The 27,283-nt window shown below is 40.9% G+C and overlaps 1 protein-coding gene across 11 annotated transcripts in view; it reads left to right on the forward strand.

Annotated features, from left to right (window-relative positions):
• TRIP12 (thyroid hormone receptor interactor 12) overlaps nt 1–27,283 on the forward strand; it is a 150,755-nt gene that overhangs the window by 94,364 nt on the left and 29,108 nt on the right. For 8 of the 11 annotated variants that reach the window (XM_073359825.1, XM_073359822.1, XM_073359821.1 and 5 more), the window contains 17 exons: nt 4,912–5,029; nt 5,179–5,335; nt 6,246–6,399; nt 7,086–7,314; nt 8,143–8,261; nt 9,452–9,659; nt 10,786–10,886; nt 11,139–11,313; nt 11,890–12,031; nt 13,133–13,324; nt 14,492–14,643; nt 22,635–22,807; nt 23,349–23,422; nt 23,507–23,706; nt 24,668–24,795; nt 25,064–25,215; nt 26,027–26,169. In XM_073359825.1, coding sequence (XP_073215926.1) covers nt 4,912–5,029; nt 5,179–5,335; nt 6,246–6,399; nt 7,086–7,314; nt 8,143–8,261; nt 9,452–9,659; nt 10,786–10,886; nt 11,139–11,313; nt 11,890–12,031; nt 13,133–13,324; nt 14,492–14,643; nt 22,635–22,807; nt 23,349–23,422; nt 23,507–23,706; nt 24,668–24,795; nt 25,064–25,215; nt 26,027–26,169 — 2,617 coding nt within the window. Of the gene's footprint in view, nt 1–4,911; nt 5,030–5,178; nt 5,336–6,245; nt 6,400–7,085; nt 7,315–8,142; nt 8,262–9,451; nt 9,660–10,785; nt 10,887–11,138; nt 11,314–11,889; nt 12,032–13,132; nt 13,325–14,491; nt 14,644–22,634; nt 22,808–23,348; nt 23,423–23,506; nt 23,707–24,667; nt 24,796–25,063; nt 25,216–26,026; nt 26,170–27,283 lie in introns of those variants that run through there. The other 3 variants (XM_073359828.1, XM_073359830.1, XM_073359832.1) reach the window with 2 other exon arrangements.

Here is a 27,283-nt window from a genome sequence, read left to right on the forward strand (position 1 = left end):
TTTTTATCTTTGGCTTTCAACTGTTGCTGGAGGTTTAAACTAGTTTTGAGTCAATGCTAGTTATTGAAACTAATTCCATCACAACATTACTACAAGTAATTGTTCCAACTACGTTTAGTGGGTGGAGAAAGTGCATTATAGAAGCACTGTTTTTAAGAAATACTGTGAAAGAACGTGGGTGTCATTGTGCTGTTGTCTGCAGTTCTGGCTTAGGACATTCTTTTCCATGTGCTGATTGGCTTTTATTCCAACTTCCCCCTCCCCTTTCTAACATCAGCCTCAGTACTCTGCATGCTCCCCTCCTTCCTTCTCTGTCCCTATCCCCATCTCCTCATCAGTCTTCCCTCTCTTACATTCTTCCTGTTTAGATAAACCCCCTGTAAATTTTTTACTTTTTTTTTTTTTTTTTTTTTTTTTTTTTTAAAAAAAAGACACTTGCAAACAGTCACTGTATGTTTTATATCCCTTTCCCTACCCTTTGCCTTCTACTAAGGGTATGTCTACACTTCGAAATTAGGTCGATACTATAGAAGTGAGTTTTTAGCAATCAATTTTATACAGTCGATTATGTCCACATTAAGTCGGCGGTTTGTCCTCACTACTGTGGCTAGATCGATTTACTGAGCGGTACACTGTGGGTAGCTATCCCACAGTTCCTGCAGTCTACGCCACCTATTGGAATTCTGGATTAAGCTCCCAATGCCTGATGGGGCAAAAACATTGTCGCAGGTGGTTTTGGGTACATCGTCAGTCACCTCTCCCTCCGTGACAGCAACAGCAGACAATCGTTTCGCACCTTTTTTCTGCTGAGACACCATACCACGTCAAGCATACAGCCTACTAAGCTCAGCTCACCGACTCCACCGCTGTTGTGTCCTGGGTGCTGCTGGCAGCAGACGGTGCTGTAGGACTGCTAGCTGTTGTCATACACGGCTTACGCTGCAGCTCTGCTCTGCTGCTATTGTCTCAATAGCAAATTTCTCCATGTTATCTGTCATGGGCTCCCAGGTATGTGTGTTCTTCCTTGGGAAACGTGCGCGGTGCTAACCATCGTCCTCCACCACTTCCGCTGCAACTCTGCTCTCCTACAGACACCATACCACGGCAAGCATGGAGCCCGCTCAGATCACCGCGGTAGTTATGAGCATTGTAAACACCTCATGCATTATCCAGCAGTCTGTGCAGAACCAGAACCTGTAAAAGCAGGCAAAGAGGTGACGGCAGAGCGGTGATGAGAGTGATGAGGACATGGACAGAGACTTCTCTCAAAGTACGGGCCCCAGCAATTTGGACATTCTGGTGGCAATGGGGCAGGCTCATGCCATGGAATACAGATTCTGGGCCTGGAAAACAAGCACAGACTGGTGGAACTACATAGTGTTGCAGGTCTGGGACGATTCCCAGTGGCTGCGAAACATCGGCATGCATAAGGGCACTTTCATGGAACTTTGTGACTTGCTTTCCCCTGCCCTGAAGCACAAGAATACCAAGATGAGAGCAGCCCTCACAGTTCACAAGCGAGTGGCATTAGCCCTCTGGAAGCTTGCAATGCCAAACAGCTACCGGTCAGTCGGGAATCAGTTTGGAGTAGGCAAATCTGCTGTGGGGGCTGCTGTGATCCAAGTAGCCAATGCAATCGTTGACGTTCTGTTATCAAGGGTAGTGACTCTGGGAAATGTGCAGGTCATAGTGGATGGCTTTGCTGCAAAGGGATTCCCTAACTGTGCTGGGGTGATAGACAGAACGCATATCCCTGTCTTGGGACCGGGCCCACCTTGACAGCCAGTAAGTAAACCGCAAGGGGTACTTTTCAGTGGTGCTGCAAGCACTGGTGGATCACAAGGGACGTTTCACCAACATCAACGTGGGATGGCCGGGAAAGGTACACAACGCTCGCATCTTCAGGAACTCAGGTCTGTTTTGAACAGCTGCAGGAAGGGATGTACTTCCCAGACCTGAAAATAACTGTTGGGGATGTTGAAATGCCTATAGTTATCCTTGGGGACCCAGCCTACCACTTAATACCATGGCTCATGAAGCCGTACACAAGCACCCTGGACAGTAGTAAGGCGCGGTTCAACTATAGGCTGAGCAAGTGCAGAATGGTGGTAGAATGTGCCTGTGGACATTTAAAAGCTGTTTGGCGCTGTTTGACTCGGTTAGACCTCAGCGAAACCAGTGTTCCCATTGTTGTTGCTGCTTGCTGTGTGCTCCACAATGTCTATGAGAGTAAGGGGGAGACGTTTATGGCGGGGTGGGAGGTTGAGGCAAATCGCCTGGCTGCTGATTACATGCAGCCAGACACCAGGGTGATTAGAAGAGCACAGCAGGGCGCGCTGCATATCAGAGAATCTTTGAAAACCGGTTTCATGACTGACCAGGCTATGGTGCGACAGTTCTGTTTGTTTCTCCTTGATGAAAACCCGCCCCCTGGGTTCACTCTGCTTCCCTGTAAGCCAACCAACCTCTCTCCTTCGATCACTGCTTTCAGAGGCAATAAAGTCATTATTGTTTCAAAATCATGTATTCTTTATTAATTATCACACAAATAGGGGGAATAACTGCCAAGGTAGCCTGGGAGGGGTGGGGGAGAAGGGAAGCACCGGGTGGGGTGGTGGATGAAGGGAGGAGGGAAGGACAAGGCCACACTGCACTTAAAAACTTCTTGAATGCCAGCCTTCTGTTGCTTGGGCAGTCCTCTGGGGTGGCGTGGTTGGGTGCCCAGAGCCTCCCCCAGCCCTGCGTTCTTGGCCGTCTGGGTGAGCAAAGCTATGGAAATGGGGAGGAGGGCGGGCAGTTACACAGGGGCTGCAGGGGCAGTCTGTGCTCATGCTGCCTTTCCTGCAGCACCACCAGACACCGGAGCATATCAGTTTGATTCCCCCAGTAGAATCAGCATCGCATCCTTCCTCCTCTCATCATGCTCCCGCAACCTCTCATCTTGCTCGTCCCTCCTGTCCTTGCATTCATTTTCTGCTTTCCTGGACTCTGCCATTGTTTGTCTCCATGCATTCTGCTGAGCTCTTTCAGTGCGGGAGGACGGCATGAGCTCAGAACATTTCATCATGAGTGCATTTTTTTTTTCCGCCTTATCTGCAGTAGACTCTGGAACGGAGATGATAGGGGGAGCATTGAAACATTTGTAGCTGCGGGAGGAAAAAAGGGAGAGTAACTTTTAAAGAGACACATTTTAGAGAACAATGAGTAGACTCTTTCACGGTGAATCAAGCTGTTAACATTACCTAGCACATGTGCTGTCGGTAAAAGGTCGCATTTTGCCTCTTGTATTGAGGGCCTGCCAGTTTGGTGTGAGAGATCTCACACGCAGGGCCGGGCAACAGAATTTGGCTTGCAGGCAGCCATGGTAAGCCACAGTCTTTCGACTTCTTCAACCTTCATAACATGTGGGAATGGTTTCAAACAGCAGCATTCTTCTTTCCCATACCAAGCACCCATTGGGTTGGCCATTTAAAAGGAGGGGCTGCGGTTTTTGGGTTAACGTGCAGCACAAACCCAACTAAACCCCCCCAGCCTTCTCCCATTCTCTGGGATGATCACTTCACCCCTCCTCCCACCACGTGACTACTATCAGGGAAGATCCCTGCCAGCCAAACATGAACAGCTCAGTGTGAATGGCCCCCACACACACACCATGTGACTAAATGCGGGGATGATTTCTTTTCAGCCACAGGCAAACAGCCCAGCAGGAATGGCCACCTCTGAATGTCCCCTTTAATGTCCCTGTAGGATTTCCGCACCATCCCCAGACATATTAAGACTTTTCCAGTAGCTGTACTGGCCGCGAATGCATCCCAAGTCTTCAGGGCAAATTAATCATTAAACACGCTTGCTTTTAAATCATATATTATATTTACAAAGGTACACTCACCAGAGGTGCCTTCTCCGGCTTCATGGTCCGGGAGCCCGCCTTGGGAGGGTTGGGAGGGGATTGGCTCCATGGTGATAAACAGTTCCTGGCTGTCAGGGGGAATGATTTTCTGCTTGCCTGTTGTGCGCTCTCCTCCTCCTCCTCCTCTTCCTTGTCCCCAAAATCCTCATCCCTGTTGCGTGAGACTCCCCCTTGCAGGTGTCCACGGACACGGGTGAGGTAGTGGTAGGGGCCTCCCTAGAATTGCATTCAGCTCATCATAGACACGGCCTGGCTGGTGCTCTGACCCGGAGCGGCCATTTGCCTCTTTAGTTTTTTGGTAGGCTTGCCTGAGCTCCTTAATTTTCACACGGAACTACTGCGGGTCCCTGTTGTAGCCTCTGTCCATCATGCCCTTGGAGATTTTTTCCAAATATATTGGCATTTTGTCTTTTGTAACGGAGTTCTGATAGCACGGATTATCTCCCCATACAGTGATCAGATCCAGTACCTCCTGTTTGGTCCGTGCTCCATGCTGGAGCTCTTTTGCAATTCTGGGACTCCATGGTCACCTCTGCTGATGAGTTAGCCATGCTGTCCAAACAGGAAATGAAATTCAAAAGTTACTGGACCTTTTCCTGTGTACCTAGCTAGCGCATCTGAGTTGAAAGCGCTGTCCAGAGCAGTCACAATGGAGCACTCTGGGATAGCTCCTGGAGGCCAATCCCGTCAAATCGTGTCCACACTACCCCAAATTCGACCCAGCGATGTCTATTTCATCACTAATCACCTCATCATGGAGGAGTACAGAAATCGATTTTAAGAGCCCTTTAAGTCAACAAAAATGGCTTTGTTGTGTGGACGGGTGCAGGGTTAAATCGATCTAATGCTGTTAAATTCAACCTAAACTCGTAGTGTAGACTGGGGCTTAGACTGTAAACCCTTTAGGCCAGGAACTGTCTATTCTGTGCAGTGTCTGTCACATTAAGGCACTATCCTCTGACTCCGGGACAATACTGTACTATAAAACAATTGTTTTAAAGATATTGCAGAAACACTTCACTTCCTTCTTTGTGGAGCCTCAAATGGGAGTTGTCAAGAACAAATTGATCTTGTTCCACGAAGTCCTCAAGAACTTTATGAGCTTACTTCTCTTATATGGTAAGTCTTTTACACAATCTTATTTGTCAAGTTTTATTGACATACTAATTTCATGATTACTGAAATGAAGGCTAATAGCTTTCAAACTATTAATGCTGGTACATAAAAAAAATTAGTATTACCAAAAGTTGATTTGATGTTCTTTTCAGTGAACTGATGCCTTGCCTGCCTAAAGAAGGAATCTTTGCTGTTGATACTATGCTAAAGAAAGGAAATGCACAAAACACAGATGGGGCAATTTGGCAGTGGCGAGATGACAGGGGTCTGTGGCATCCCTACAACAGGATTGATAGCCGGATAATTGAGGTAGTATTTCAAGCATACATTTGAAGTATGTGCTTTGGTGTACGGGTTTGAATGTTGCTTCACTTCTCCATCCTTGTTCTAAAACTCTACATTGGCTAATATAAGTGCCAGCCTTATCACAGCTTCATACTTGAAATGTGAAACTAAATGCTTGATAATGCAGTATTTCTCTATTCCTTCAAAACTGGGTGAATTATAAAACATCTAGTCAGCTACTTGTATAATATGTTCATCAGAACCTTGCACTTTTGCACCTGTGATCTTAAGAGCGGTCTTACCCTGGGAATATCTCTTAACCTTGCTGTCCACAGAGCAGTCAGAGTACTCAACATTTTCACTTCGGCTGGACCTAAAGGCCTCAACTGAGACCCTTATTTTGTACAGAGAGCTATTTAGTATACCCAACGGTGGTGCAGACAGTGCCTTTTAGGATTTTGAGGTTGAGGCACCCAAGCTCTCAATTTTCATTTGCCTTGGGATATGAATCCTGGGGTTGGATACAAATAAACTTTATCCAGAATGCACAAGGACATGATCAAATCATTGCAGAGTCTCAAAAGTTATCTCATCCCGACTGCTAACTACTGTTTATGGGAGTCATAGTTCCTTTATGGAGCAAGGGCAAGTAGGATGATTAAACCCTCATTTTTATATGGAAAAGTGCCTTCACTTCACTTCAAAGACTGTTTTCTGAAAGTTTTCTAACATGTTTATGTATCTGTCAGACAGAATTTCTAAGCAAGCCATCATTCAGCACACTGTAAAATGGAACATAGCACTCTAAACTTGTTTTAAAATAAAAAAAAAAGTTTCCCATTCCTTGTGGGATATGAGGTTATTTATAACATGGCCCCCTTACTTGTCAGTATTTCTATTTTTAAATTGCTTCATTTTGTGTTTTTGTTCTCAGGCAGCTCATCAGGTTGGGGAGGATGAGATAAGTCTGTCTACCCTGGGACGTGTTTATACTATTGACTTCAATTCTATGCAGCAAATCAATGAAGACACTGGAACAGCACGTGCCATTCAGAGAAAACCTAACCCCTTAGCCAATAGTAATACCAGTAAGTACTGCTTTTGAGTTATCCTGCATCTCTGGCTGTCTCTTATTTATACTATATTGCTCAGTGTGCTATCTGTTTCTCAGCTAATCAGAATTGTCTGTTTTTGAATTTGGAACTCGAAACTTTATTTTGATTACTTGAGTCAAGGCTACATTTAAGCCAGAGGTGAATTATTGACTAAAATGTCTTAAGTAAATCACAATATTAATTCCATGAACTGGAAGTAGTTCCAGAAATTTTTTTATCAGCTGCTGTGGGTAAGTTGGCAAACTTGAGGTTGGAATAGATTATTCTCCCCTGCCACTTTCTGGAGTATATACCATTTTCTTAGTGTGGGTAGTCTTATATGAGGATAGTAAACTTTCTTTAAACCTCTAAATTCTGAAGACTTGCTTTGTTTTACTCCTTTACCTCAAAAATTTATTGAGAAAGATCTGAGAAAGAAATATTGATGTGAACTCCAACAGTATCTTTCAAGAGTAGAATACTATGATGGATACCTTCTTATAAATGTTAGTTCCACCAAAAGTGTAATGTATCTTTAAAAACAACTTTATTCTCTTGTCTTGAATTTAAATAGAGATTAAATTTACCACTTCAGTTTAAAAAAAACAAAGGCAAATGCCAGAGTGAAAGTGAAGTGAACTGCACAGTGCCTCAGGTGTCCAATCTGTGTTCTTCTATAGGTGGACATTCAGAATTAAAGAAGGATGATGCTCGAGCACAGCTAATGAAAGAAGACCCAGAATTGGCTAAATCCTTTATTAAAACATTGTTTGGTGTTCTTTATGAAGTGTACAGCTCTTCCGCTGGACCTGCTGTTAGACACAAGTGCCTTAGAGCAATTCTTAGGATAATATATTTTGCTGACGCTGAACTTCTGAAGGATGTACTGAAAAATCATGCCGTTTCAAGGTGGGTTTCTTTGTACTTGTGAACGAACCTTTTAAAAAAAAAGTTGGAAGAAAAAAAGTGCTTGGGCATTAACCTTATTTCTCAAAAGTGCTGAGATGAGAACAAAGCAGTTCACATTGACCTGTGGGTGTTCAGCACTTCTGAAAATCAAACTCTGCCTAAATGTGCTTTTAGGAGCCCAACTGTAAGCAGTTTATTAAACATTTCAACCAAAGAATCCCTATGGATAGATGCTAGTTACTGATTATTATATAGTCAAATAGTGATGTCAAGCACTTCCTTAGTTTCTAAAACTAAAATATTGAGCCAACTTACCTACAAATTTAGGGACACATTAACTCTAGTATTCTGATGGTGCAAACTGTAAAAGAGGACCCTTATAGCAGAAGATGTATAAACTGTGTTGGTGGTAGCACAAAGCAGCCCCAACGTGGTACCCTAGGAATGTGTTTAGGGACCAGAGCAGCCTAATATGTGAGGGAGGCAATGCACTGAATTAGCAGCTCTTCCTGGAAATTAAACTTCTTCAGGGACCACTTCCTGCCTGTGGTATAAATCTTTTCTAATTCCCACCACTGCCAACATGCATGCATGTATGCACATGCCTGATTAAGCATAGGGATATAGCTGGTTAAGGGAATGTAAGTTATACCACCCTTTCCATCAGCTTTTTTAATATTTCTATGTAACAATAAAAGGTGTGATACAGGGGTTTGCATTTGACTTTTCTACTAACTATATATTTAGAGGCTCTAACTTAATAAATAAGGTTTATTTTCAAAAGCTTTGAGAAATCAAACTTTTTAAAGCAAACGTTTTCTATTTTAGTCATATTGCCTCCATGTTGTCAAGTCAAGACCTTAAGATAGTAGTTGGAGCCCTTCAGATGGCAGAGATCTTAATGCAAAAATTACCTGACATTTTTAGTGTTTACTTCAGAAGAGAAGGTAAATGTACTCTTTTTCATTATTTATTTACTCTTAATCTGAGGTAATAAGCAAAATTCTAATGGATGTTTCTTAGACAGATGAATTGAGAGCTTATGCTATTAAACTGTAAATTAGACCTCTACCATGTGCAGGAAATGGAGGTTACTATAAAAATAATATAAAGGGAAATCATGAAAATTTTTCTTTAGCCATATGACTGGGGAGAAGGTAATCAACCTTTTCTTGGTGTTAAATGCTTGTTTTTCTGAAAGTGCTAAAATTAACTTGAAAAAGACTTATTTGAAGCAAGCAGACTTATTTTTAGACTTTAAGAATACTTGTTGAAATTACATTGACTATGCTTTATTTGGTTATACCAAGTAATCATGTCTTTAAAAAGTCTGGATTTCCTGCCAATCCTGATGGTCTCTGCCATTCCTATTATATTTTGATACTGGTTTTCTTTTTGGATATCATAACTAGTACAGGTTTCAGAGTAACAGCCGTGTTAGTCTGTATTCGCAAAAAGAAAAGGAGTACTTGTGGCACCTTAGAGACTAACCAATTTATTTGAGCATAAGCTTCCGTGAGCTAGAGCTCACTTCATCGGATGCATACTGTGGAAAGTGTAGAAGATCTTATTATATACACACAAAGCATGAAAAAATACCTCCTCCCACCCTGCTGAATTGGAATTCATTTGCAAATTGGATACAATTAACTTAGGCTACCTTGCATAATGACTAAGCCACTCCCAGTCTCTATTCAAGCCTTTTTCTCCTTGTTTTTTCCTACACCCCCCCTCCTCCCCCAGATGTTCTTGTTAAACCCTGGATTTGTGCTGGAAATGGCCCACCTTGATTATCATACACATTGTAAGGAGAGTGGTCACTTTGGATAAGCTATTACCAGCAGGAGAGTGGGGTGGGAGGAGGTATTGTTTCATGCTTTGTGTGTATATAATAAGATCTTCTACACTTTCCACAGTATGCATCCGATGAAGTGAGCTGTATTGGTTAGTCTCTAAGGTGCCACAAGTACTCCTTTTCTTATAACTAGTACAATAACCATATATTTTCTATGAAGTTTAAGGGATACTTTCAAAATACTGTTGAATACAATCATTGGGTGAGGGGGTGCATATCAATATTTGCAAGAGTTGCATGTCTAAAGATTAGCATAAACACTTTGTTTTTAACTTTGGAAAGGGGTGATGCATCAAGTGAAAAATCTAGCAGAATCTGAGGCTTTGCTGACGAGCCCACCAAAAGCATGCACTAATGGATCAGGAACTCTGGGTACCACTACAACAATAAGCACTGGGACAGCCACCTCTGCCAGTAATGCAACTGCAGATTTGGGGTCTCCCAGCTTACAACACAGCCGGGAAGACTCTCTGGATCTGAGTCCACAGGGGTAAGTGTTCAATTTGTGTGTGTGTGTGTGTTTGAAAAAGGGCGTGATTCTGAGAGTCAGCAATGACCCATAACTCTGAGTGCGATGGTAGTTGTGTTGCTCAGAATCATTAAAGATCAGGCTGAAAGCTATTAATATTTTATGAACCCTTAAGGCAAGAACACTACACTGCTTTGTGATTATAGTCGGTAGTTAAGTAAACATCACACTGTGATCAGCAACACAATCAAAATTTTAAATCTTAGATTTATTTTTGTTCACATAACACATAATTTTTCATGATTAGATAATCAAGATCTCCTATTACCTGTGTATAGACAAAAGTAATATTCACTCAAGTTTCCTGTATTATTTTACCAACACTTCAAAAATCCTGGAAAAAGTGTTCTAGTGATTGACTTTGGCTGCTGCAGAAACAATGCACTTCAATTTAGTACTTCCATTAAGGAAGTAAAATTTCATAATGTTCAAGTTGTTGTTTGTCAATTTTCTTTGTGTATTAAATGTGATTTAGCTACCTAATGATCTTGTTGTAAAGAGATGCAGCACACCCTAGCATTGCATAGTTAAGAGACCAGAAGATGCCGAAATCATGAGGGCTGCAGTCTCATTCTGTGGACAGTGTTGACCAGCTCTAAAGGAATGGTCGGTGCCATGTGTGGTACCTTTTTGAAGGTGGTTAGGAGGGAAAGAAACACAAAAAAGGGAATCCTTGTGAAAACACTTGCTTTTATACTTGGTGAAACTTGTAAATGTCTGATGGCAATAGACTATTTTATTTGTTTCCATTAATTTATTTTATTTAATTTTTAATATTAGAGGTTTAAATACGTTGGCACATTAAAATAGGAAAGGTGACTTAAGTCAGCCTGTTGTCTTAAGTCATAATGCCACCAAATAGACTTGGAAGTGCAATGTTTAAGTTCTTAGTCATTCAGAAACTGGGAATATTGATCCCAAATTAAGTGAATGGTAAGCTGCCATTCTGTGTGTGCCCAAAGATAGCCGTTAAATGTTTCATAGTTACATAATACTGAGATTTGGGTGGCTTTTTTTTTTTTAAAAAGCACATCCCTATGAAGTATGAAGTAGATGTAATATGCTGCTTATTTTTAACTTTTGACAGCCGACTAAGTGATGTTTTAAAGAGAAAACGACTGCCAAAACGTGGGCCCAGAAGGCCAAAGTATTCACCTCCAAGAGATGATGACAAAGTAGACAATCAAGGTAAATTAGTTTTAGAATAGACTGCAAAGTAGTCCGTGAAGACTATTAGATAAATGAAAAGACACGCATTGTGCCTACTAATCACTTTTTAAAAACACAGCAATCTCTCAAATATTTAATGTATACTAAATACTTCTGACAGTATACCAGAGGATTCTTGGAAACTTGGGTGTATCAATGTTTTTTTTGTTTTGTTTTTTTAATTTTAATTCTATCCCATTCCTTTTCTCTCACTGTCCCTTCCCCCCCAAGCTAAAAGCCCTACAACTACTCAGTCTCCTAAATCTTCCTTCTTGGCAAGCTTGAATCCTAAAACTTGGGGGAGATTAAGCACACAGTCCAATAGCAACAACATTGAACCAGCACGCACAGCAGGAGTCAGTGGTCTTGCAAGGGCTGCCTCAAAGGACACCATATCCAACAACAGGTAATGTAATACATTCTGTTCTAGGAAGTAAAATTCTGTTCAGTAAGGATTAAATCAAACTACTTTAAAACAGGGTTACTTGATGCCCTGAATTTCAGTAATTAGCCTCTTTGGTCAAACGCTGAGAGCGAGCAATGGAGTCCAGCGTGGGAGAGGAAAAAAATAAGACAGGGGAAGAGAATCTAGGGGGAAAAGTTGAGAGGTAGAGGAGAAGGCGAGGGAAAGGAAGCAGAGTAGAAATTGAAAGAGAATAGGTAGGAAAAAGGAATGCCTGGTGAGTGGAAAATTTAGACCTGGCGGGGAAAGAACTGTGATTATGGAGAAAATGGAAGCCATGGGAGAGCTTTCTAGCACCCCACTGGTTTGGCCTGGAGAGAAGGAGCATTTTATTGTGGTCCGAGATCGCATACATGGGAACTGATGCTCCCCATCTTCCAAGTATTACTTGCTTATCTGAGAACTTGTTCTGCTCGCTTGCGCGCGCGCACTGTGTGTGTGTGTGTGTACACACACTTAGTGTGCAAATGTTAAATGTGGCATGCATTGATCAGCTTGTTCTTGTATACTTTTTTGCAGAGAGAAAATTAAGGGTTGGATTAAGGAACAAGCCCATAAATTTGTGGAGCGTTATTTTAACTCTGAGAACATGGATGGAAGCAATCCTGCACTAAATGTATTACAGAGACTTTGCACTGCAACTGAACAACTCAACCTCCAGGTTAGAAATGGAAACTTGATTTGGAAGGGGTTTTGGAGGCAATGAAAATGATTAAGTGGGAAAAGAATAGCTATGCTTATAAGGAAGTACTTATTAGTTTCTCTAGATAGTGTCTCAAACACCATCCTAGTTATGCTATCCAAGAGCCACCACCTTGTAACAAAGGAGTTTTAGTATGCAATTAAAGTTGCAGCAGTACTATTTGAGAAACTTAAATGTATCATACCAGCATGTAAAAACCTTACTTTTGTATAAGTTCTTCAGTGACTTAACTTTCATTTCCAATTCTTATTTTTTCCCCATTAGTGATTTTTCAAATAGCACTTTTTCAGTTATTAAAATTCCTATAATTAAATGGCTGTAAAGCACTATTACATTTCTCTCAGATCAATTTTGTTGAAAATCTCACAGTAGAATCTGTAGCTTGATTAGGACTTCAGAGGGATGAGTGCGAAAGCTTAGCATTTTCTTGATGAGGTAGTAGTACTCATTCATCCTGGCCAAATTTAGGATCCACTCAGAAATTAGATTCTAGTTTTAGAACAAAACAATTCCCTTGCTTTATATGTCTTGTATCTGTCTCCTCGACAGCCCTAAAAGCAAGGCAGCTGTTACAGTTGAGATTCTTGTTGGAAAGTATGGCACAGGCTTCAAGTTAATTTAAAATACACACACACTTAAACTGGAAACCGTGATCTACACAGCCTGGTGCGGGAAAACGTTATGGAATGCAGAACATTAAATATCTTACCTTTTTGTATTTTGCAAAACACACAACAGCACCTTGTATAACTTTTGTATTAGTGGCTCCTTTTCTAAATGGGACAAACTGCAATATTGTTACAAGTAACATCTAAGATTTCTCACTGCAATTATAGAAATTACTTTCCTGTGTTTTCAGTTCACTCACTTAGTACAGAATTGTCAGTGCTTTGCCTGTAGTAAGCTACAGTTCTCAATCATTATTTCCCCTTTTGTATATGTCTTCCATGCAGCAGCAGGAAAATGTAAATAAAATCACTGTTTTGGGCAATACTAATTGTGGGTGTTGTGCTGTGGGTACTAAAGTACAGAACCTTACGCTAATATACTTTCTTTCAGGTGGATGGTGGAGCTGAGTGCCTTGTAGAAATCCGTAGCATAGTCTCTGAGTCTGATGTCTCCTCGTTTGAAATCCAGCATAGTGGGTTTGTTAAACAGCTGTTGCTTTACTTGACATCTAAAAGTGAAAAAGATGCTGTAAGCAGGGATGTCAGATTAAAAAGGTTCCTTCATGTGTTTTTTTCTTCTCCAGTAAGTTCAGTGTATTTTTCATTTTAGTGTTTTTATGTAGTGAGTAATATATATCTTTATGATTGTTTGAGGTCCAGCAACCTCCCTACCTTCAGAGCATGAGAGTGCCTCATTGGCCTTTTACTAATATGACAACTTTAATCATTAATAAATAAAAAGACAAAACATGTGGCCTGCTTAAGTTCAGAGCTACTGTTGTTCCTCTCTGATACAGACTGTACTCACTGGGGAAGTACCATACAACAGGTGATAACATTTTCCAGAATGGTCAGTTGCCTCTTGGGAGACAGAGAGCCACTGGATAAGATGCACATAATGGAGACGGGGGACGTTCAGGCAATAGCAATTGACTTTCTGTTCATTTCTCTTGGGAGTAATGTAAGCGATTGCTTTGGCTCATCAAAGAAAAGCACGATTTGAAAGATGAAAATGTGTAAGAATGATCTGAAACTTCCATTAAATTTAATGCCCATAGCTAAAAGGAGGGGAAGGAGTGTGAATATTTTAAATCTGTAAGGCTGTTACTGGGTTCTAGTAAACTTAGAAGTAAAGATGTGGTTCTGTGTAGCAAATCATTTGGCAGTTTTGGTTATCTTTGTGTTGACTATTAGGTCATCTTAATATTTATAGCAATTTCAAGAGACACGGCATTTAAAATAAAATCTTAATGGTTACATTGTTTCAGAATGCATAAGATCTCTTTAAGACCTAGTATGTGCCAATTTTATTCCAGTCTTCAATATCAAATGAAGGACACTTGGAAGAGTGTGTTTGTAGAAAACTCTGCATATTTTAGCATATGGTAGGTGTTTGTAGTAAGGCAAATCCAAAAAGCTTACCAACCTCTGTTTTTAAGCAGTTGTCCACGTGAACCAGTCTGTGCAATAATTTGTAAAGCCCATTATCTAAACATATTTAAGTTGTGATTTTTTTTTTCTTTTTAAAAAATAAGTGACAATGTGCTGCTATTGAAATGCAGTAAAGAGAACCTGGTGGTAACAAATAATTTATGATATACAAGTATTGCTGTCCGTTTTTGCACTTAGCAGCTTTGGAGAACACTGGTGCATTAATAGCTAAAGTAAATTATTTTGCATTGTATGGCATATTAATGCTCACAAAGCTGTTCAATAGAAAATATAACAAATGTGTTACCTTCAACTTCAGCCTCCTGAAGAAGAATCTCTTGGAAGATTAGAGCCAGTAGGAAATGCACCCTTGTTGGCATTAGTCCACAAAATGAACAACTGTCTCAGTCAGATGGAGCAGTTTCCTGTCAAAGTGCATGATTTCCCAAGTGGAAATGGAACAGGGAGCAGGTAAGGATTAATGCTCAGGTAACCCCTTTTTGCTGGAAGTTGCTGGTTTCTAGCACTTGTCTCAGTGCTGGTAAAGTTTCAAGAGGTAATAGAAAACTTTGGCTTCCCTCAAAGAAAAAGGGAGCAATTATGCAGCTGGCGTTTGTCTTCAACTAATAGTTGTAAATATAACCATAGTGAGTGAGCATTGAACCTGGAATCTCAAGAAGACTATTTTAAAATATAAATTATAGGTGGAGGTGCATAAAAGTTACATGCAAACTTTTAAACTGAAACTCTTGAAACTTGCTTTGTTTCCTGCATAAAAAACTTGGCATGTTAATGGATTAATTCTCTTAAACCTAAACTGAAGATTGTGTGCCTCAGTTTAGTCAGAGGAAAATGGACTTACTGCTACATGAGAAATCAATATTTTTCTTTGAGTGCTGGTCCCAGCGAGTATTCCGCTGTGGGTACACGTGCTTTGAAACTGGGGAGTTCTGAAAGCAGTGTCCAGTGGTCTGCACGTGCGCCCTGTCTTGTCTTGTGTACTCAACCAAGGAGATAAAGGGTGGGGCAGGATGGACCCACTGTCTCTCCAGTTCCTTCTCACAGCTGCATGTCTGGGGCAGACCCTCTAGTGTCCAAGCTTCAGCTTTATCTCTAAAAAGATACTTTGATATTTGTAAATAATTTGTATATTCTAGAGTTTTAAAGGTTTTTTGTTTGTTTGTTTTTAGTGTTTTGAGTGAGGTGAGTCCTTTTCCCTGATCCAGTGAGCACGTCTCTCCCTCCCTCCCTCCATACCCTGTTTGGGTACTGAACTATGCCCACAAGTCCAGGCTTCAAAAGTTGTGCTTCCTGCCTGTTCTTCTCAATCAGCATTTACCACCAATGCTTCTTGTACTGCTTTGGGGAAGCCCACGTCACATAAAGGCTTAGTATTTGCCATTTGTTCCCCATCTGTGCCCAGGAAGGGCAGGAGCTTTGCCTTAGGAAGCACATAACGTAAAAGGCTGTGAGGCCACATGCTGGGGGATCCGTCCCCATACATCAGTCTGACTCAGCAAGGCGTGCGTCTCCTGCCACAATGTCCAGATCAGGAGTGAAGGAAGCTACCCACGTAGATCCCTCAGCAGGGTCTTGTCAGGAGAGCAGGGAGTGTTCTCATAACATAAGTCTGTCTTCCTCCAAATCCACTTTGAAAAACTCTGATCTAGCCCTGCAAAAACCAAGCACTAGCTCAGCCCAAGAGAATTGAGTATGTTGTAAGTCTTGGAGACATGATAAGAAAGCCCACAACTCTAGGGCTCCGTCAGCAGTAGTTCACAATCTGGCAGTACCGATGCCTCCAGCACTTCCCTAGCACAAACCCCAGGATGCACTGGCACTGACAGACCGATAGCCAAGAGCATAGATCACCCATGGTTCCACCTTTGTCTTCAGTGGTTGTGACACAGACTCTCTCTCTATTCTGGCTCCAGCAGTTTGGGCAGCCAGTACTGCTCTCACTCTGGGGAAAAGCCAAGACCTACAGTCCTCCTGCAGACATCTTAGGTCTTCCAGACCTGGAGTCTCCCACCCCTTTGGGTCCTTCCCTTTTGAGAGAGGTTTGACACCACCAGGGGAGCCAGCCTTTGGAAGTAGTATGTCTCTCATTTTATCTTTGGGCTATGATTTCCCTCCAGTGGTACCGTTGTTGAAACTGGAATCTGTTTTCTCCTCCTTGGGAGATTCTGAACCACCTGATGAACCATTATGCTTTTTCTCCTTCAAGACCCACCTTCCCAGTCTGAAGACCATGGTCAGCAATTTCCACCTCATCTGCCTTGGAACCGTTGGTCTCCCATGCCTTGGGAACCACCACAACCCCCATTCAATTCACCCAATTGGCCATACTCAGGGCCATGGGACCAATACCATCCTACAGAGCGTACCTGGTCTTCTAGGGAGTCGCCCCTCCCCTTGGTTTTGAGGGGACAAATGGAGCTGCTTCTGGATCCTTCAAAGGAGGAGAAGCAGTAAGTGGTAGTTTCACCGGATCCGAAAAGATTGCTGTTTTCATTGTCGGATGAAGTGACGATTTGATGTCTCCATCTTCTCTTTCTCTCCTGCCTCCCAGTGACTGTAAACTGTGCCAGAACTTTCTTGCAGAATAGCAGGGCAGCTGTGTATTCCTCTTGAGGTTTAGGATCCTCAACACAAGCTCCGGGTTATCCTTCAGTCCTCTGGCTCCAGTAGAATAGCACTCCCAGTTAACAAAGTCATCCTGAACCCAGTTAGGGTGGTCTGGCATACCCCAGCTACTTACTCCCCTACTACTAAGAGGGCAGAGAAACAGTAATATGTCCCAACCAAGAGAGTGAAATGTGTGTTTTCAACCTACTCCTAATTCTTTAGTAGTGCAAGCTGCAACCGAGATCTAGGCAGCAACACCCCTGTTGTTCCCCTACTGATAAGGAGGGCAAGCGTCTCAACTTATTGGGAAGGAAGGTCTTCTAGCCTGTAGATCAGGATAACAAATTAGCAAGCAGGACTGGCTAAGTGAGACTTCCTGAACTACTTGAAAGTTGCTGACTTTATGTATAGTATCTCACAGCAGGACAGAGCTCATTTCTAGGCTCTCATAGAGGAAGACAAAATGGTTGCCAGGATTGCTCTCCAATCAGCAGTAGATGCGGCTGATGAATCTTCCAGGGCAATGGCTACTGCCACTGTCATGCATAGGGAGTCATGGCTCCATGTTTTGGGATTTCCCAGGGAGGGTCCAGAACATTGTTGAGAACCTGTTTAATCGGAAGACAGATAAGTCCTTACACACTTTAAAGGACTCCAAGCGCACCCTCTGCTCTCAGGAGGTATATACACCTGCCACAAAGAGAACATTCCACTGGCAACAATACAAGCTAGACTGATGGCTGAGCAGTTCTTCCACCAGAGACCTTATGAACTATGCCATAAGAGGCAGAGAGCTCAAAAGACCTACTTTCCCACGTCTTTTTCAGTGGGTGCCTCATGCCAATCCCAACCCTCAGCTAAACATTATTGTTTGACTGACTATAGCTCAGGAGCTGCAAACAGTTGAATGCAACACCTCCCAACTCCCACATGCCTTTTTGGGGGTTGTCTAGCACACTCTCTATACCTGGAGTGCAACAAATTGGTGCTCAGCTTCATCTATTCCAGCTATCCAATAGTTTGTGCCCCAACCCCTCCAGAACCCTCTTTCCCACCCCTCTCAGGGGCCATTCTCATGAGAACATTCTCGGACAAGAAGTGGAAACGCTTACAATGAGGAGTGATAGAATGGATTCCTCTTTAGTAACAAAGGAGTAGTTTTTACTCAACATATTTCCTAGTTCCCAGAAAGAGAGGCAATTGGAGACCATTATTCTTGACCATTTTAAGTGCTTTATTGGCAAACTCAAGTTTCACAGGGTCATGTTAGCATCTATAAGTCTATCCCCATAAAAAGACATGGCTTACAGCTATCAGCATGAGTGACTCCTATTTTCACAAGAACATCTATCCCGCTCACTGACACTTTCATAGATTGATAGTTGGCTGTGAGCACTTTTAGTACAGAATATGCCGTTTCCTCATTGCTACCACTCCCAGGTTGGTGAGTTTCCCCATATGTTCTCTGTCATAGAAGCCTATATTAGATACCATAGTTTCAGTCTTCCCTTACCTCAGCAATTAGCTTCTTGTTGACAGGTTATACCAAGAGGCCCAGGCATCTACTTTGACAATGCTACAACTCCTCTCCTCCCTGAGCGTTAGCATGAACACCAAAAATTACCTTCTCCCCCCTGCACACGCTTTGGACTTGATTGGGATGCCCTTAATTTCGATCACTGGAAGGACTTACTTGCAGAGAAACAGGATTCAGGCTATGAACATCACCATAGATCAGCTCATAATCAACCCCAGAGTGCCTATCAAAACCTCTCTTTCCTAGGCCATATGGCCTTATGCACTTACATCACCTTTAGCAGGACTGACTTTGTTGCCTATAAGCATGGCTTGAAATTGTGTACCTGTCAAACTGACAGTCCATTAGCACCTTAGTTTGCTGTTCCTATCCAAGTGGTATAGTCCCTGTCATGGTGGAAGAATCCCCATCAGTTTTGCGTCTGTTTTTCCTTCCTCATCTCTGCACCAGACAGCATGATCATTACAGGCCCATCCCTGTTGGGTTGGGGAGCTCACATGGACAACAGTACAGCGTAAGGTACCTGAACATCTTGAGAATTCAGGATACATATCAATGTTCTACAGCTACAAGCAGTTTGAAGGGCTTGCAAATCTTTCTTCTGTTTAAGGTCACGATGCCCTCATGTCAGATAACTTCACAAGTCTCTTACATTAACAAACATGGAGGCGTGAGCTCTACAGCCCTGTACACAGAAGCGATCAGTCTGTGAACTGGTATATTGGCAACTGGATTACTCTGTCAGCAGTTTACCTCCCAGGAAACCAGAATGTGCTAGAAAACTTGCAGTCAATCACGCGTGGAAGCTTCACGACCACATTTTTGATCCCTGGGAAGCCCCCCGGCCCCTCCCGCCCCCCATGGACCCGTTTGTCTATCCAACATATACTGTTCCACGGGAGCCCTAGGTCGACATTCGGAGGGTGACAATCTTACACCTTCCATGGTCAGATCATCTGAACTTTGCCTTGCCTCCGCTACACCACCTACCTAGAGTTTTGGTCAGACAGATCATGAGTTACTTTCATTGCCCCAAACTGGCCTACACAGTTTTTTGGTTCCCTAATATCCTATGCATGTCTGCTCAGGCACCAATCATTATTTCTACATTTCCTGGTCTCCTGACTTGGGAACAGCAACATCAGGCACCCTATGCCTCTGTCTAGCAGGTTCTGGAAAGGCTTAATCAGTACTTTCTGCCTATAATAGCATACTGCTCAATGGAACTTGAACCTTGTTCTCTCAGTACTCACCAAACCTCCTTTTGAATCATTAGCTTCTTGCTCCATGTCTATCTTCTCCTCCATGAGGGTTGCATTCCTGGTAGCAATCACCTCAGCCAGGAGGGCTGGTGAGTTTGGGGCATTGATCATGGATTGTCATTATGCTTTGCTTCATTACATTCAAACCCTAAATTCACCCCCTGCCCCCCGAGTAGACTTTCACCTGACTCAGTCTATCCACTTACCTGTGTTCTTTCCAAAACCTCATGCAGCCTCCGAAGAAAGGAGGCTCCATTCCCTTGATGTTAGACAAGCCTTTACCTGCAGAAAATAAAAACAATCAGGAAATCCCATAAACTATTTGCTGCCTCAGCAGAAATGGTCCAGGGTCAGGTTATAGTCTCGAAATGAATCTCAGGCTATATTTTGCTCTATCAGCTGTCTAATCATCCCCTTCCTTATGGAGTAAGTGTTTTTCACAAGAGCGCAAGCAACATCTATGGCATCGCTTCAAGAGGTGCCTCTATTTGATATTTGAGACTGCTACATTTGCAAGATAGGCACAGGATTCCTCTGCCAGTTCATCTTTTGGAACAGCAGTCCTTTGTTTGGCTCTGGCACCTAAGACCTCACGCCCTTCTCTCTGTTTGAGTACTGCTTGTCAGCCACCACAGTGGAATACACATAGGAGCCAGCACTTGAAAAAGAGAAAGTTAGTTACCTTATATTAACTGGACGGTCTCTGAGACATGCTCCCTATCTATATTCTACTACCAGCCATCCTTTTCCCCTATGCTTTGGATCTCCTCTGATTCTCGACAGAGAAGGAACTGGCGAGGTGGTCAATCCACCCCTCCCTTTTTCTCCTCAGTCAAAAGCATGAGGTGAGCCAGGGCGCAAGTGTGGACCAATGGACATTGCTTTCAAAGTTCTCCAGTTCAGGGCACACAGGAGCACATGTATACCCACAGTGGAATGCACATGGGAGGCTCATTGAGATATGTGACCCCTGTTACTATAAGCTAAGTAACTTTCTCATTTCACTTTGGAAGAGTTTATCTTGTGATGTTTGTATTACAATGCTAATGTTTGTATTGCATAATATAAAAGAAGACTTAATTTTCTTGCGTAATTATGCAGTTGAGTGACAGTTGCTCACAAACCATTTTAAAAACACATGTATGGAAAAGTTGGTATTGTACGTACCAGGTCTGTCTTCTAAACTTGGTTTGAGGCAGATTATTAATATACTGTAAAATTTATGTACAAGTCAGAGTCTAAGCAACAAGTTTTTATAACGATTAAGGTTTTTGACTATATTCAATTCACTTCTGTACTTGAATATAGCTCCTAATGCAAGATGATCAAGCATTCATTGGCTGTCCTAGATCTAATTTGCCATAATCTAGCATAAGAACCTTAAAGGTAATTTGGTCGGAGTAATTAGCAAATAATCTGGGAAGTTTAGTATCTTCAATAATGAGAATTACACATCTTTTTATTAATTACGTCCTAATCAATGCTTTTTATTTACCATTAATGACTTCAGTTCCTGTTGTCATACAGCATGTGTTTAAATGTGTGTCAGTGGTATGGTTTATATTGCTAAAGACTGTGTCATAGGTGTGCAAAGATGGAAAGATTTTGGGGGAGACTTTTTACTGGGGTGGGTGTGGAACTCTGAAAGTCTCTCGCCTGTTTTTGGTCCAGGCTTAGTGTTAGGAACTCCTTAGATTTGTTGTAATATGCTACTTTTGCTAAAGGACAAGATTAACTGCTAATGGGAATTACACTTTTCAAATGGATGGTATCTTCTTTGCTGTGGATATCTATCTTGGGAGTAGGAGGAAATATGTGGAGTTTAATTAAATTTTAAAGCAAAATCTGAGATACCAAGATACTTTCTCTTTGGGGCAGAGACCATCATCTTTTGTTCTGTTCATACAGTGCCTAGCACAGTGGAGTCCTGGTCGAAGATTAGGGCTCCTAAGACCGGTTTACTTTCAAATCAAAGTATTTAATTAGATTTGTGTGGAATATTCAACATGCTGCATACCTTTTTAACCAAGGCATACTGTGATAAATTTAATCTGCAGTTTCCTATGAATTTTGGAGTAAATTTTGCATTGTAAATGGTGCATGTTTTAATTTTCTCATTAAATTTCTCAGTTCATGCAATTTGACTAATCAGTGGAACAAATACAAATTTTATCAATTTCTGATTCAAATATTTGTTGGACCTTTTTAGAAAGGTAAGTCTAGCAGAGAATTGTCATTGGTAGATTACTAAGTACCTGGTAGACCAGACCTGTACTAAAGGGTTTAAAACTTCTGGTAGCCTCCATTCCTCCACTAGTACTTGGAGGTCAGGAGCAGCACTAGAAGGCTTAGTGTTTCAAGCTGCATCATCTGGAAAGAAGTGAACTGCAAATTAGATAAATGGAGAGTATATGGTACGGCAATGAGCAGAGAAACAGAAGATGGAGCATACATAAGAACTAAATAAAACAGATACTGAAAAAAACAGATGCAAACCAGAGTGTTTAAAAAAAAAAACCAAAAAAACAGCAAGTTAAAGGCAAAACTCAATAAGGATAAAGTGAATTGATAAGGGAAATGTGCAGTACAAAACAAAAAACAGCAAAAAAGGATGGAAAATACTTCCATATTTAAATGAGACTCAAAACTGAATAAGATGAAGCCACTTCTGACTAAACGTTCGGCATTTACGTTTGAAGATTGTGCCAAAAGCCTCATTCGATTTGGGCATCCAAATGGCCTTATCCTTTCCTTTTAGCATATGCAGCCCCCTCTGAAAATCAAGTCATTTTATATGGGTTCCTAGTTTGACTTCTGGTGCTTGGCTTTAAGCATCAGAGTTTTAAAATATTAGCCTCAGCCTTGATAGCTTAAAATTTCTTAGTCTGTTTTCCAGAATGAGTCAATTTGAGTATGAACATTTGAAAGTTTCTATTATTTGTAACTGAATCTTGTGTGTATGTAATGCATTGATTATAGAAATGAACAAAGAAAATAGAATAACTGTAGCAACTTTTTTCACAAATTATCTTGAGTTTTTCTCTCAACAGAGGATCCCAAGCTTTAAAATTTTTCAACACACATCAATTAAAATGCCAGCTGCAAAGACATCCAGATTGTGCTAACGTGAAACAGTGGAAGGGTGGACCTGTGAAGATAGATCCCCTGGCTTTGGTGCAAGCCATTGAAAGATACCTTGTAGTTAGAGGTATTTATATCTTGATGTCTTGTACAGTGCCGTACAACCTGCTGGTGCTTAATATATTTAGAAATAACCAAAACAAATAAGATGTCATGTTAAAGTCTGCATAAATCTCTTATCAGAGCGCTATAAAAGTAAATGTCGGGGCAGTATTAAAGACAGAAGATAAATTTGTTTAGCTGTCTGGTTAGGCTTACTCACTTTGTAGCTGTCTAGGTTTTCTCTCCCTAGAAGCAAGATTTTGTTTTATCAGTACCAAATCTTGCATTGCATGTAGTGTATGGTGCTACAGCCTCTCAATCATCCCACAGGCTGATGCTGTCCTCCTATATATACGTTGTAGACCTTCCAGTGTTGGTGCTAAGACTGAACATGAGACTTACGTCTCCTAAACGTTAATTCTGTTTTAATGTGTAGTTGATATTTGCAAACTGATGAATCTCTGGAAACACAATGATATGGGATTAATATTTACGTGTGTTATGAATAATCAGTTAAATTTCCTTATTCTGAAGTGCAAATAAGGACATGCAATTTGTCTTGGTAGGATATGGAAGAGTCAGAGAAGATGATGAGGACAGTGATGATGATGGATCAGATGAAGAAATAGATGAATCTTTGGTAAGTTGCTATTCTCTGTATAGAGTTGTATGGTGAGACTAAGGAACCTGCTTCTTAACCTGTATTTACTTTGCTTTTATTGAGGCTGCTCAGTTCTTAAATTCAGGGAATGTGAGGCACAGACTGCAGTTTTACATTGGAGATCACTTGCTGCCATATAATATGACTGTGTATCAAGCAGTTAGACAGTTCAGTTTACAAGCTGAAGAGGAGAGGGAATCCACAGATGATGAAAGCAACCCTTTGGGAAGAGCTGGAATTTGGACTAAGACACACACCATATGGTAAGCTGGGCAGAGAGCAGGGAAGAATCTCTCTCTCCAAATTTGTGTTTATGCTTTTTAAAGGGGCGTGTATATATTAGGCCCCAATACTGTTGTAGCATCTCTGTTGTAGGTAGCCTATAAGTCTGCTTTTTGATCACTGAGCACCTTGATGGAAAAATACTTACTTTGTAGGATCTACATACCAAATACTGATTAGCAACAGTTAACATTCTTGGGACTATGTCAATCCCAGCTGATGGGGATGAATTGTTTGGAAATACAAAAATAAAAGGGGGCTTCTCAAATGAAAGAAGCTAAATTAGGGGAAATATTATTTTATCAACCTTGAATAATTACAAACAATAGAGGAAAAATAGCCTGCTTCTCAAGGAACATTTTTGTGAGGCTTGCAAGTATTAATCGGTTTGGTAAAGCATAACAAAAAATGCCAGACAGGTGTGTTTTCTTTTAGTTTTTGTTTTGATTAAGGGATCTTCTGGTTATCCAGCCACATTGGGTATCAGTTGCATTGTCTCACTTAAGGCTGTAAGTTCCTCGAGGCAAAGGGCAGTCTTCTCTGTATGATTGGTACTGCATGTAGCACACTGATATTCAACAGTGTCTTTATAACTGTTTGTTTGCACCTGTAGTGCATCGCAAAGTATGAAAGTGATCCAGAACAAAGAACATGTTTTAGACTGAGCGCACTTCCTCTCTTTGCCCCTCTCATACAATACATGAAGTTGGCCATTTGTTTACTACTTCCTTTCCCCTTCGCCCACCCCAATATGTTCCATTTTCCCTTATCTTCCAACATTTGCACTTGGTGGCTCCACTAAATGTCTTGTTTGTTACTGCTTAAACTTTGCCATTGAAATGAATTTCTGGTAACCTGAGTGAATCTATTGTTAAACGGTTGTTTTATTTTCAGATCTGTTGTATTCCAGAACCATATTAATAAATGCTTCACAATTTTTAGGTACAAACCAGTGCGAGAGGATGAAGATGGTAACAAGGACTCTGTTGGTGGTAAAAGAGGAAGGGCACAAACTGCTCCCACAAAAACTTCCCCTAGAAATTCAAAAAAGCATGATGAGTTGTGGCATGGTACGTGTTTGTCATGGGGGGGATATGTAGGATTATGTGTGACAAAGAAAAAATATTTTCTGTTTTTGTATACCTTTAATAAAGAATCTCTATATATACTTCCTGAATTACAATTCAGTTTATAGTCAGGTTTTGTTTTGAGTAACTGATATTAAAAAACGAATAGAGTGCATATCCAAGAAGCTAAAGTTCAAACTGATAGAAGCGTAACTCATTAATCAACTAATTTGTTAGACAATAGAAATGATCTAGTTTTTTCTCTCCCTAGATGGTGTGTGCCCTTCAGTGTCAAATCCTTTAGAAGTTTACCTTGTATTTACACCGCCTGAAAATATAACATTTGAAGACCCCTCATTAGATGTTATCCTCCTTTTGAGAGTTTTACATGCTATCAGTCGATATTGGTATTACCTGTATGAAGTGAGTAATACATTTAATCACTTGGAAGGCTTTCTGTAAATCTGTAGACAACTGTCATTGCTAAAGGTATTGAGACAATACACAAATAAACTTTTTCAAAATGGTAAAAACATTACTCTACTGTAACTAGGTAAAAATCAGAGTGTTGAATGTTAGAGAATCCTTTTAATGTAAGGTGTGGAGTACAAAAACTCTTACAAGACTACAAAAATACAGCTGCAAATTTAGGATAGTAGAACTAAATATATTGCTATTTCCTTATTTAAGGAACATGTCTAAAATTTTTAATGCCCACCTCTAATTTAAATAGAATTTGAAAACTTACTTGTTATCTGTACATCAGATAGGTGCTGAGACAAAAACAGTGTTTGAGAACATCCCTAATAATCCCTTTATCCATGAAGTGATGGAATATCACAGGTGTGATGCCCTCCACCCCCTGAATTTACCCTCTGTTGCTTTTGGTGATGGCTTTTGACTACTAGAGGGTTTTGTGATATCCAGTCAAACTCGGTGGTGTTCTCGTCTAAAAAGTCTTCAAATCTCCTCCTTTTCCCTCCAAACCAAAAGAGCAATACTTCTGAAGAGGGATGAAGGAAGTGAACAATGGAGGTTCTTTGGACCTCAGGTTGATCAGTCTTGGTAAGAACAGACACAGTAAAAGATCTCAAAGCATCCCCCCCCCCCCAAAAAAAAAAAAAAAAGAAAAAAGCAATGAGTAATTAAAAAGAAATTGTAAAAAAAAGAGTTGGTATCTTTTTGAATTCCAATGCTTTTCTAAAATAGAGCACACTCTCTCTTGATCTCACAGAATGCAGTTTGCAAGGAGATTATTCCCACCACGGAATTTATCAACAGTAAACTGACAGCAAAAGCTAACAGGCAGCTTCAGGATCCTTTGGTAATCATGACAGGAAACATACCAACTTGGCTGACAGAGCTTGGAAAAACATGGTATGAAATGGCTGGCTTTCTACAACCCTTAAAACTTGACTTTGGTTTAATAAATCACTTTGTACTTTTACAGTTCAGTTATTCCCTCTTATACAGCATACATTGCTGTGTATCTCTAAAGAGTGAGAATGGTATTTATAGAAGTACAGGAGACTTCTCGGGTAACATGGTGATATATGGTTGATTCCCAGCATGTAGTATTGAATGTCTTAAATCATATTAATGTATTTAAACAAACTTGGATTGATTCCAATTGTCAGTGATAGTTGTGTGCACATTTTTAGGTTACTATTCCTAGGCTAGTGTTCTTGAGAACTTCAGCCATGTGATGACAAGTGTAAGGCAAAAGAGCCCATATTTGGCTCCTATTTGATATTTAATGCATTATTTGGGACATATTTCTGTATTCTTTCCCTGCTCTAGGCTCAGTCAAACCATTAGGATAGCTCCTTTTATTTTCATGGCATTTTCACTTTTATTCCACAGTACCTTTAAGCTCTGAGGAGCACCAGGAAGTTAAACCCTGCATGTCAGTCAAATGCCCTAAACTGATTTTAAAATATTTTGAGAAGGAAATAACTAGACAAAAATCCATTAAGTTGCAGTTCATAGGGGAATATGTAATTTTACAGTAAAAAGAAAATACTGTATCTAAACCACTATTTGAAAACCAGTCCGTGTTCAGAGTTAGGGTTAAGCTTAAGAAATCCAAACAGTTGAAAGTATATGGCTAGCTAAGTACCTTTAACTCTGTCCCTGTAATAATCTGAGAAACGGGAACAGAAGCAACCTTCTCTGTTCATAACCAGTGACAACAAAAACTGGAATCTGAATCATACAATAGTCTTATTTTAGCCTTTTTTAATTATTTTTTTTAACACAGTCCTCGAAGTAGTTTTGAAATTTCTGACTGACATAAACCAAAATAATCTTTCCCCATTCCGTATGTTCCATAGACATGAATTATTGAAGTAAATCAAACTCAAAGCGCGTGTGCGTGTGCGTGTGTGTTTAAAAAAAAAACCTAGGTCTAGATTATAAAATGGAAAGTAAATCCAAAAGATAGAAGACTAAGCCTACTCTTACAAATAATTTAACATATACCTCTTAATAC

This window comes from Lepidochelys kempii, chromosome 9 (genome assembly GCF_965140265.1).
Source record: "Lepidochelys kempii isolate rLepKem1 chromosome 9, rLepKem1.hap2, whole genome shotgun sequence".
Taxonomy (NCBI): Eukaryota; Metazoa; Chordata; order Testudines; family Cheloniidae; genus Lepidochelys; species Lepidochelys kempii.